At 32.1% G+C, this 12,698-nt stretch overlaps 1 protein-coding gene across 12 annotated transcripts in view; it reads left to right on the top strand.

The window, feature by feature from the left end:
• LOC108004011 (cGMP-dependent protein kinase, isozyme 2 forms cD4/T1/T3A/T3B) overlaps positions 1 to 12,698 on the top strand; it is a 72,159-nt gene that overhangs the window by 37,034 nt on the left and 22,427 nt on the right. For 3 of the 12 annotated variants that reach the window (XM_062084106.1, XM_062084111.1, XM_062084112.1), the window contains 2 exons: positions 2,463 to 3,007; positions 5,471 to 5,637. In XM_062084106.1, coding sequence (XP_061940090.1) covers positions 2,730 to 3,007; positions 5,471 to 5,637 — 445 coding nt within the window. In that variant the 5' untranslated portion in view covers positions 2,463 to 2,729. Of the gene's footprint in view, positions 1 to 376; positions 789 to 1,230; positions 1,427 to 2,290; positions 3,008 to 5,470; positions 5,638 to 9,515; positions 11,929 to 12,698 lie in introns of those variants that run through there. The other 9 variants (XM_062084108.1, XM_062084113.1, XM_062084107.1 and 6 more) reach the window with 9 other exon arrangements.

Genomic DNA, 12,698 nt, shown 5'->3' with positions numbered 1-12,698 from the left:
TCAAGCCAACTATAACACTTATAATAATTGAATTAATTTGTCTTCTCACGTCTAAAATATTTTTCTTAATAGAGTAATAAATAAAAATATCTTAAAAGGATCAAAAAATCGATTTTTCCAACAATTTCGCAACATCCCTCGTTTCTTCATCCCTTATTAATTGCCAATTGCGAAATTTTATATATATATAAATATGTATAATAATCATATATCGATTCTTGGAGCAATTAAATAGACATTAACTATCTCAATCCCGTATTAACATACAATTAAGCGAATCCCTTTTTCCCGTACGAGCTCACACTAATCGACAGTCATCATCGTTGAGAGAGCATCGAGTTCTTTCGAGCAAATCTACCGCCTTTCTCGTTAGTTCGACGGAGACTCTTACAAGTGACGGTTCTGCGTCTCCATCGATCGCGATCGATCGGTCCAATGTTCGATATTTTTCGACGATCAAATATCGATCGAAATGAGAAATATCGCGCGATAGAAGTTAATTAATCCAACTTGCAAAATTTCTAATATATATTTATATACGGAGTGAAGTTTGTTTGAATAAAAATTTGTGAATAAAAAGATGAATTGTGTAGAAAAATAAATTTAAGAAGTTTGAAAAAAAAACGTTAATTTTACGAATTTTATTGATCGTTTTCCAAGATCAAAATGTTGATTGATGTGACACGTGAGATTTCGTGTGAAAATAGTGGTATTTTTGTAGAAAGATAAGGAGAAGAGTGTGATAACAATTACGTCAAAAATAATATTGGATGACGGTTGTGAAAATCGTAGGTGTTTTTCGATTCGAATGAAATTTTTTTTTAAAACCTAAAAATAAATCTTAAAGTTTAATCAATTAATAAAGTTTAACCGATATTTGAGTATTTTTCTCCGATAAAATTATTCCGCTTATTCGAATAGATCGAAGCAATTTTTAAGATCGAAATGATTCTTTAAATTTGACAAATTAAAATTATCTGTAACGCTTCCTGATATCGATATTATTTATTTTGCTCGAAGCGTACACTCGTCGATCGAAATAATTTCAATGTGATTAATCAACGGTTACAAAAAAAAAATATTTAAAAAAATAATTCTTCATCAATCGTGTGAAGTAACCTCGTAAAAAAATTGGAAAGCAATAAAATAATTTTCCAAGTATTTTCGTTATAAAAGAGTTATCTATATCTATATTTATACACATTAATCTATATATATATATACACTTAGGTTTCTTGGGCAAAAGTAATTATAAATTTATCGTATAACGCTAGTGAAATCCAATTATTAAAGGAATGAATATAATTTAAATAATTTTGAAAGCGAACTTTATTCTATTCTTGCTTCAAAATACAAAAGGAAGGCTGACAAGACAGCAACCAGTCGTCAGAAGTGTATCATTATTATTCCACGGTTATTTTCGAAAGTACGTATACCTATTTCGATTCTATCAGAGAAGCTCAAGAACGTTCGAAATTGCTATTACATAATCGAAATACCTGGTATTTTGCTGGAACAAATTGATGCAAAAAAAAAATAATAATAATAATAAAAGAAAAAAAATCATCTTCCATCAAAACGGCCAATTTTATTTTTAATATATATATATATATATATATTTTTAATATAAATTATCAGTTACATAAAATGTATAATAATTTAGAATTAATATTTTATTAATTTCTTTATCAAAACGATTGATTACATTGCGATTTATTATTGCATGGAATATTTGATAGAAAGAAAAAAGATTTTCTATTATTTCTAATAAATTTAAATATATATATATATATCGTTACGTTTATAAGAAAAATTAACGAACATATTCTGAATATCATTAAAACAGATATAAGAAATTTTACTTTAATTCGATTCAAAGTCGATGAGCGAGTTTTAAAATAAATCGTTATCGTAAAATTGTCGAATTCTTGTAGATCTATCGATCTTACAAGAACTAATAATCTTTGGGAAGTTGTGTGCTGTTTGTTTCCGTTTAGATCTTTATCTATAAATTTCAAATTTATAGTTGAAGCAATACTAATTTCCTTGCAAACAATAATAACGTGCTCGTTAAACATGGATAGAATTGTCCCAAATTGTTTTCAAAATACGATTTAAATCAGATATACAACTTTATCTTTAGCAGATATTTTAATTTAAATTTGTTACTCAGATATCTTGAGAGATATCTAATACATCGAAGATTTTAATTGATGATGATGTTTTTATCTACCACGATTCTTTTAAAGTAGCTTTCCATATGATCGAAATAATTCCCGAATAATACAGACGGAATAATTTTTAAATTTTAAATATTCAAATATTGTAATAAATTTAAACAGTGAAATATCAAACAATCTACACCACTCAGAATCACCAATCTCTGTAAATGTCATTGGAATAAAAATTTTTTCTAACAAATTATCTTATAAATTGCATTAAAACAATAATAATCCGTGAAGAGTGAAGAAGAAATATAAATTATTAAGACGATTCAAAAACTCATCTTCCAGTACGAGCTTGAAAAAAAAAAAAGGATATCAAAAGTGATCCAATGAAAAATAGAAGCCATCAGTGTAGAAGTAAAAGTGCGCAGGATATATAAAATCAAATTAAAATAATTAAGAATACGAAGATTTCAGTGCACGACACATGTACCTCGCTCCTAAATTATTCCAAGGGCGAACGAGTTATTTTATTAAATTAAATAAATAAGATATTTCCCAATCATGGATTCGATACGAGATCTAAAACGATTGCTGTACGAGAGGACGGAGGCGCTACGACGTCGCGACGAGGTGATCGAGATGCTCGAAAAAGCTTTGGAAGAACGAGACATTACCATTCGATATCTTCAGAACGAGATCGACAAGTTCCGGCAGATCGTCGATTTCAGCTTGGCCTCCAGTGGCATTGGATCTGGCCAGAGAGCCAAGAGACAGGCAATTTCCGCCGAGCCTCTTACCAAAGACACCAGAGTAATCGTGAAGTTTCAGAAGCCTCAAAGGTACTACAGAATTCGATTCGGTATAATATTCGATTATAGATAAGGGAACAGATCGAAATATTAACGATAACAATCATTAACGCCTTTGGAATTTTTGGTAATTACTTTAAAAAGGGAAGGGAATTATTTCTTTCGATTATCTTCAGATACCTTATCAAATTCAACATCCTAATTTTGTATCCACAGATATACATAATTTCAACGTAATGTCACTTTCAACAGGCTAAATTTCCTCAATCTTTTCTCAATTTTACAAATATACTGTAATAAATTGTATACTAGATTTAATAAGTTTTAATAAGTTTCCATTTTTTAACTTTTTTAATCTATTAAATTTAATTTAGATACTTCTTTTTAGACTTCGATGATGAAATGTTGTTTCGCGTTAAGCTTTGCTGAAGTTTGAAGATACGACTATTTTAGAGATCAAATAAATTAGCCGCTCTCGAATACAGTTGATCGATGTTCTTTGGTGACGTTTAAGTAACTAGAAATGTTATCTAGCGACATCTATATGCATCGATGACAGATCAGCGCAATATTATGCACGTTGCTTCTGATCTTCCTACGTATCTTTCATCATAGTTTATTTATACACGTTGATATTCTTTAGATTAGTATTTTTTCTGCCTTTTTTTGGATCGCATTATTATGCATCCAGACAATTTTTTTCCCCCTTACATTTGCATAAAAATTTCGAAGAAAAAAACAATAAGAGATATTTTTAAATCCTTTTTTTTATAATCAATCTCAGAATTTTATAGAAATAATTTTACAGAAAGATACTAATGCTTTGTTAAAAAATTTTTGTAACGATGCAGATAACAATTCTTTTAAAAATATAATGTTGCCAATAACACGATGTAACATAGTAATCCGTTACTGCTGGCTTCGAAGCCAGGCCAAGAAAGATCGATTCGATGATCAAGCATACAACTATTGTAAGAGTGAAATTTAGTTATGGCGTTGCGCAATTTCAACTCATGGTTTCACCTGTACAAATCGCGTTACAACAAAAATACGTGACAGGGTGTTACATTCAGACTATTTTTAATGCGCGACACGTGGCTTCGTTAACTTCGCTTCGTGTCGTTTCTTAAGTAACCTCTTTCATCGACGAGCTATGCCCGATTCCTCCTAACTTTCGCGCTTCCAAAAATTTATTTTTATCGTCACAAAATTAATTACAAAAATTCTAATTTATTCTAATTTTTCCAAAAAATTCCCAAAATTCTGACCGAAATTCGTCGTCCAATAAATTTTTGAGAACTTAAAATTAATTAATTAAAAAAAAGTGATAATAATTGAAAGATTGCCTCGTTAAAAAATATCGAAAAATATAATCTGGCACGTATCTATAAATATATCCAAGGATATTACATAAACATACGTTGAAACGTAATTTTTAATAGAACGGAAAATCGTATATATAAATCGAGCGATAAATCACAACGTATTTTAATCGAATTAAGATCGATTAGTATCGTATAATTTTCCACGTTATTTATCGAACGATTTCACAGTTAAGAAAAGAATAAATTCTCTTGGAACCGTGGATACGAAGGAAAAAATTTTATAACAGCTCAATCGAGCAAAATTCTAGGAATCCTCGTAGCAATTTTCGCATTAAGCGGCTACGTAAGATGCTTAACGTTACAAGTTGACGTTAGGATGGTAATGCTCGCATTTATTCCCCGAGTGAAACATCAAAAGCACCGAACTATTATCACACTGCACCTGTTACACTGCTGTGTGCCGAGTAAGTATATACGGGAAGATAAGTAATGTGGCCGTACCTCAAACTCTTGTGTCGTATATTTAGAAATGACGACGCTTTTATTACACTTTCTTAAGTTTATTTTTGATGATTAATTTGATCATCAATGGAGATGACCTTGATGTTGTGGATCGCTTGATAACCAAAGGTGTGCGCGCGTGTGAAGTACTTTTTCTTTTTCTTTCAGAGTATTTTAAATTCCACTCTGCGATCGTTAATAATAATAATACATCGTACTTAATAAATTTTGATCTTATGATTTTTAGGCGAATTATGATAATATTGTTATTTTAGTTTACGTTTAAATTCGTATTCCACTTTGCTCGTTAATAATAATATATCGTACTTAAGATACGATATATTGTTTAGAAATAAATTATTATTTATTTGGATCTTTTCGTATTGCAAATTTTGATCTTATGATTTTTGTGCGAATTATGATAATATTGTTATTTTAGTTTATGTTTAAATTCGTATTCCACTCTGCGATCGTTAATAATAATATATTGTACTTAAAGATACGATAGATTTGTCCAGAAATAAATTATTATTTGGATCTTTTCGTATTGCAAATTTTGATCTTATTGTCTTGTGCGAATTGTGATAATATTATTATTTTAGATTTTTGTTTTGTTGAATGGAATGAATAATTATTGAAAATATATCATTTTTTTTTTTGTTCATAGATCTCGTGAACTGATCAAAGCAGCCATTTTGGACAATGACTTCATGAAGAACCTCGAGCTGACGCAGATCCGAGAGATCGTGGATTGCATGTATCCTGTTACCTTCTCGGCTGGTTCAACCATCATACGTGAAGGAGATGTTGGTTCCATTGTGTATGTTATGGAGGGTGAGTCACAAATCTGTCCAAATTATATATTTTCTTTCGTAAGGTGTTGCGACAGTTTCACTTATTAATCCAATTAAATTAGAAGAGAAATGATTGAAATTAATTTCAAAATTTTATCTTTCTTTCAAATTATCTTAGAAAAGAATTATTAAAATGTTCGTATGCTTATGAAAAAAAGGTGTTATATTTTATGTATCTCTTTCTTTAATTAAAAAAAAAAGCCTCGTTGCAATGAAGAAGTATTATAAATTAAAAAAAAAAGTAAAAAAAAAAAAAACTGATGAAAATTGTATTCATTTCATTCAACGATTATAATGAATTCCTTAGACAAAGTTGTTCATGATTACACTTTTTCATACGTTCCGGTTATAAATAGTTAGATGGCCATGCTTTAATGAACATGGGCGGAAAATCATCCATGACAAAGGAGTTTCATGAATGACGGAATCGTTACGACTGTTAATCTTCTTCGCATCGTACAATTTCAGTTTATATTCACCAAGTCGAACAACTCGAGGTCAACCATTGTTGAGATCGTATAGTGTACTGTTACGTCCTCTTGCGTCGTGATTCGGAAATTTCTTTGATTTTATATAATTTCATTGGATTATTTTTTTTTAATATCCCTATAAATCGATAATATTTACCATTTTTCTTGTTAATCGTAATTTATTAATTTAGTTGTCCTTTATGATTGTCACATTTTTCGATTCATAAAAATTATTGATATGAATATGAATAAATTTATCATTTTAATTAAATTACTTAATTTTTTGAGTTATTATTCAGTGCCGAAATGGTGAAAAGTGCTTAATGTTTCTTTAGAATTTATTAGATAAATCTGATAAATCGAAGTAGTATTAAGTTCATATTTTTTAGAAATTGATTAAACTTAAATTTCGCGCCTTTTTCCATTTACTCCGATGGTAAAGAAAATAATCAGAACACAACTATTTAAAAACAATATTGAAATCATTTTGATCGAAGAGAAATTCCGAATAAGTTCAATTTGAATCCGCGGGCAAACTATGCACCGTATGATTCATCGTTCTTTACAGGAATCGAATGATTCAAGCTTTGCCTTTTCTTCCGAAAAACCGGTTCCCGTAGCGGTAGTTATAAATAAAATGTTACTGAAAATACGACGCATTCTTTCGAAACGATAAGAATCGGCTCGTATTTAAATAAATTTCGCTCCATATCTCGCAAAATCGGTCCAAAACGTCCATCTGATATTTTCCAATTTTCAAAATTTGTTTCTGGAATTTAATTCTTGCTTGTCATGGAAGGAAAACGAAGTTAGTGAACAATCGTTAGTGAACAAGAAAGACGGGTAAAAATTTAATAATTGATTTTATCATATTTTATTTTATAAAAAAAAAAAAGTGGAAGAGAAAATATTTAAATATTTTGAAATGGAAAGATATATGTTGGATTTAAACGTTAGACGAAGTGAGACGGAGATAGAATGACACGGTGCGCCGCGGTGTGGCACGATAACGTAACAAAGATGAAGCCGTCTCACTCTAACGCTATCTCTCTTTATCAAAAGCAATTACATGTAACTTAATAAATAAGCAAAATTTTTGTATATCAATTTTCGTGTTTCTTTTTTCCTCTAGAATCAATCCTCGAAAAATGTTCCACGAATATTTATTATCAACATATTGTATATTATATAACGTTTATCATCTTAATATCTTAATACTTTTAATATATATATTTTTTTTATACATATATTTATATTTACTATCTTTATGATTATACATCATTCATCATTGAATGTATAATTTTCTTTTCTAATATTATCAATAATTAAAATATAATATTATTAATGCATATTATATCAATAAATTTTTTGTTTTTATATTTCATACATATATTATATAAACTTCCAATATGATTATAATATACTTTATTGGCAAGAAATTTCACACGAATATTTTATATGTACAGTCATATAGAGTTTCATTCTCGACGAATTTCCTTTTACTTCCGGTACCGGTTGAACGCATTCAGACGTTTTGCGCAACCAGCACGATACTACAATTAAATTCGAACGTAATGGGTCAACGTGTAACGTAATAACGTGAATTTTTACGTTATAATGGCCACGTTATAACGTTATAAGCCAATTGTGTAAACGTGTAACAATTAACGTCGAAATGCGATTACGCAAATTATTATGTAGACATAATTTATTCAACGAGAAAAAAATTTATTGTTATTGATATAAAAAGTGTAAACAAAAAAAGAAGAAAAATAAACGAAAAAAACATTTTTTACAACACAGCAACGTGTACGTATAAAAGATAATTTGTTAACTGAAAGAAGATTGAAATAACTTATCTTTAATTAAAGACATGAATGATTTCTTTGAAACGATTGATTTAACTTCTAAGTATTTTCTTCTTGAATCAATATTTTGGTAATTATGATATATAGGATAGATTAAATTTGATATATTAAATAATCAATCATACATGATATTCATATTAATATAATTCATAATTATATATATATATATATATATATATAAATGAGAATGTTAAGATAAATTATTTAACGTCAATGCTAAATTTACGTCCCTTTTATAATATTATAAAATAATATGATTCGTTATAATAATTATTATAATAATTATTATCAGAATAAAATTGGATGTCATATTTATTACATAAATATTACAAATTCATTACAAATATATGAATAGACATCAAATCCTCGAAATAAATCCTTATTTATTCTAATCTATTCTAATCAGGAAGAATGAGAACCAATGGTCTTTCTCTCGGAAGTTCGCATACTGGAATAGCATAGCAATTAATGCTTCGATATAATATTATTTATAAGATTGTTCCGTGTCATAAAATGTATCAAAATAATTGCATTAAATTATCTACGATACTTTCATTTTCTTTTGTAACATTTTTTCGTTTTGGCAAAAAATGTACATGTATTTTTAAACAAAAAGATTTTAATTTTACCTCGAATTGATACTCTTTAGAATAAAAAGTAGGATGAATAAAAAAAAATGAATTTTGATATTGGAGTTGTTACAGAAAGCTGATCGAAATAGTCAAACGTAAAAGATTCCACAAATAGAAAATAATGATATGAAAGGAATAAAGGAAGGAAGGAATAAAATAAAATACAAATAGGTATCGAACGAGAAATCATTTTCAATCAAGATTGCTCTACTTTTGCTTGTATGTGTTCCCACTATATCTGACAAACATCCTCTGTATATCTGTTGATCTTATTCTCACAATTAGGGTATATTATTTCACTGTAATTTACAAAGGGTAAACAAATTCAGATAAAATGTATCTGGTATATCTGGTGTACTTCTCTTCTTTGTATCCTCTTATCATTAATACTGATTTGTATAACCTGATTTTCAAATATATATACAATGAACCAAGAAAATAGAATTTTTTTCACAAAGTGTGATATTTTCAAAATTCTTTTTCATCAGAAATTTTTTATATGTTCCTCGATAAAACTAATAACCTTGTTATTAATTATTCACACAAGTGAATATCTTTAAGAAAAAAAAAAACAATTCGTCGATCTATTTCATTAGATGTTTCACAGATTACAATATCTAATTCGATAAATATTCTGCAAGATAAATACAACGAGATATAACCCGTTATTTGTATCCAGTATTGTATCGAATACGAATACAAAATCGAAAATTTGTTTTCGATAAGAGAAATGAAAAAAGAATCTTTGAAATATATATATACATACTCGTTCAAATTCCTAAATTCCTAACAAAAATTATTGCATCATTCTCGAGTCACCCGGTACATTGTATCCAGTATTGTGTCGAATACGAATACGAAATCGAAAATTTGTTTTCGATAAGAGAAATAAAAAAAGAATCTTTGAAATATATATATATATACTCATTCAAATTCCTAAATTCCTAACAAAAATTATTGCATCATTCTCGAGTCACCCGGTACATACGTGGGAGTGGTTGCACGCTCGATTGAGAACCACTGTCCTTTCTCTCGCGAGCAGCGCGCGTGGTGGGGCGATGGAGAGCCGGAGAGGAAGGGAGTTTCTCGTGTGCACGCTCTTTGCGGGCGTACATTTCACCAGTCGTGAACGCTGTCAGTGAGCGTCAGTCTCGAAGGAGTGGTCCTGCCAGTGTCCTCGTTCGCGTCAGGATCCTCCTTTGTGCGAGGACACCGTTTCGTCCAACACTCCGAGCGCTCGGTCGAATATTTTCTCGATTCTCGCGCGCGAGTGAATTTTTTCTCACTGATAAAAAAAAAAACGCGGTTTTCGTTACGATCCTGCTATCCTTTTTTACTCTTGCGTAAGGGACGATCATCCATCATCCTCGTTTCTCTCCTCCTCGTGGTGGCCGCATCGTGAACGCACTCTTTCGAAAACAAATTTTTCCCCCTTCTCTTTTTCCACGTCTCGAATAATACTTATTTATTCCGACGACTCATCGACGAGAGGATTAAGGATGGAAGAATTTCCGTACTCGGGATGAAGAGTGGTTGGAAGCTCGATCGAGGAAAAAGCGGATGATGGAAAGGATTCGGATGGAAGGATATGGAAGGAGACACGGTGTGAAAATAGCGAGGGGAGGCGAAGTCGTCTGAGGTGGTCGTTTGGAATCGATGGACACGATTCGTATCGGAAGAAATCGAGCCGGGGACTAAAAATAGACTGCGTCGTTGTTCCGCTCCGCGCCAGCCTGCAATTATTCCGCTCGAAAATCTCGCAACTCGCAATTTTCCGCCGACTGTCGGCTGTCATTTGCGCTCCGCCGTGAAGCATGAACCGGCGAGGAGTCGTTGGAGCCCTTGGAAGGACGGTGAACCCCACGATTCGTTTAAAAACCGTGCACCGGCTGAGATTCACGGCTGGGACACGTGGCTCACCCGTGTGATTTATGCGACTGGGACGCGCGGTCGGGTTTTAAAGAGCTCGCAACTTTTGACTCGGGGAGGTGACGTGAACGTCAAACAAGAGAGCAGGAGGATCGAGGAGGAGACGCTCATCGATCTTCTCTCTGGATAAATGCCAGATAATTCGTCTCCGATTTTTTGCTGTGACAACTGAGACAATTTGATCTCGAATGACTTTTGACTAATAAACGTGGTAAGTTTGAATGTTCTACCTATCGACTTGAGCGAAATTGAGTAGAACCATCCTTTGATTGGCAATTGATCGAAGTCGAAAAAGTGGTTTTCGTAGAGGTAATTGGCGATTCGAGAGGAGATAAGGTTCGATCGATGGGATACGAGTTTGGTATCCTCGAGTGAAAAGTGCAAGTCGATGCTGGAAAATGTCCAGCGCAGTGACTCATACCCAAGGTCGTCTCACTGGACCAAACCTTTCTAACCAACGACCCGGAGCAACGGTCTGACGTATCTTACTATCTTGTATCTGATTTATCTGATTTAGAGGAACAAATAATAAAAATCTCGACAGAGGGACAGAAAGAGAGAGAGAAAATTAATAAACAGGTTTTACTCTTCTTCGAAGAAAGAAAGAATTACCATCTGATTTCATTGAATTCATTAAAACAAAACGCTCTTCTACTTCGTTTTTGTTGATTCAATCAAGGATCTTTCATTTAAAAAGTAAATCCATCCGTAAGATTAACAAGATAGTCTCTAAAATAGGCGAGATCTTAAGAGATTCCAAGGAAAGAAGACTCGACTTTTCGTAGGAATTCTTCGTTTCTAAAGAAAGAAAGGAAAAAGAAGCTCGAACCGTTCTTATACCCTCTTCGGCTCGAGAAACGAGACGAGTTCTTAAAAAGATTCTTGAAAAAAAGGAAAGGGAAGAGTCGCGAGTGAATCCAAACCATGAAAGTGAGAAGTTACCCCGGCAGAGCGGTGTTGGAGGATCCAGAATTGCTGTTGGACCCTGACGCGACTCGGGGGAGGGCCATGGAGCTTCTCTACGAGGCCAGTTGGCGAGAGTGTGGCGTGAACTGGACGACCAGCAATGGAAGAAGCAAGCCTCCATCGAGGGAGGACGAATACAGGCAACCTTACGCCGAGGTGATCTCCCAGCTCGAGGGTGTTCTCGGGGATGGCCGCGTTGGATCCTCCGCGAGAGAGGATTCAGAGTCGAGGAGATCGAGCAGCACTGGGACCAGTGACAGCGAATCGAGCGAGCTCAACCAGCCTGGAAATAACAAAGGTGGATTTCTCATACCGAGGCCGAGGCTGATCGTACCGGTTCACACCTACGCCAGGAGACGAAGAACCGGCGCCCCTCCTCCGCTCAGGAGGCGACAGATACGCGAAGGTATTCCTGAGAGAATTTCTCCTTTTTAACGAAATTTCAATTTTTCGCCATAGTTGTTTAAGATAATTCTAGAAATTTCTTAAGTTTTATCTTTATATATTCGAATATTATATATTAAAATATTGGAAGAGTCGATTGAATTTTTCACAAAATCTTAAGTTTTATTTTTTACAAAATTTGAATTTTTGGACAGAGTTGTAAAAAATAATTGTAGAAATTTCACATCTTGGATTTTATTTTTATATATTCGTGGAATATTATTGTCGATTTGAATTTGAATTTTGGGCAAGAGTTGTTAAAGATAGTTATAGAAATTTCACATCTTGAGCTTTATTTTTACATATTCGTGGAATATTACTGGAAAGGTCGATTCAAAATTTTCGAAAAAATCGTGTTTAAAAATTTGGCAAATATAAATTCTCGATGTTAAATTTAAACATTTATAATAATGTGAAAATATTTTGTTCACTAGCATTTTTGAAAAATCTTTTCGACGTCTCTTTTACTTACTTTGTTGTTACTTTTTAATTAAAACTACAACGTGTCATAGTACGTGAAAAAATCGTTGCAACAGTTAATTGAATGATGACCTCCCATATTTGGATGGTCATAGGAAATCGCACGTCTTCTATAGGAAACGATCGTGTCTAGAATATATTTAGTATGCAAAAGATTAATGGCTTTAGAGACCCTTTTTTGGAGAGGTCGCGAGAATAAATTGTGAATAGACGTGTAGGTTGGATGAGATTGGATTCTGATAGATCTCTGTG

This window comes from Apis cerana, linkage group LG13 (genome assembly GCF_029169275.1).
Source record: "Apis cerana isolate GH-2021 linkage group LG13, AcerK_1.0, whole genome shotgun sequence".
Classification (NCBI taxonomy): Eukaryota; Metazoa; Arthropoda; class Insecta; order Hymenoptera; family Apidae; genus Apis; species Apis cerana.
This window is presented reverse-complemented; position numbering and strand designations above follow the sequence as displayed.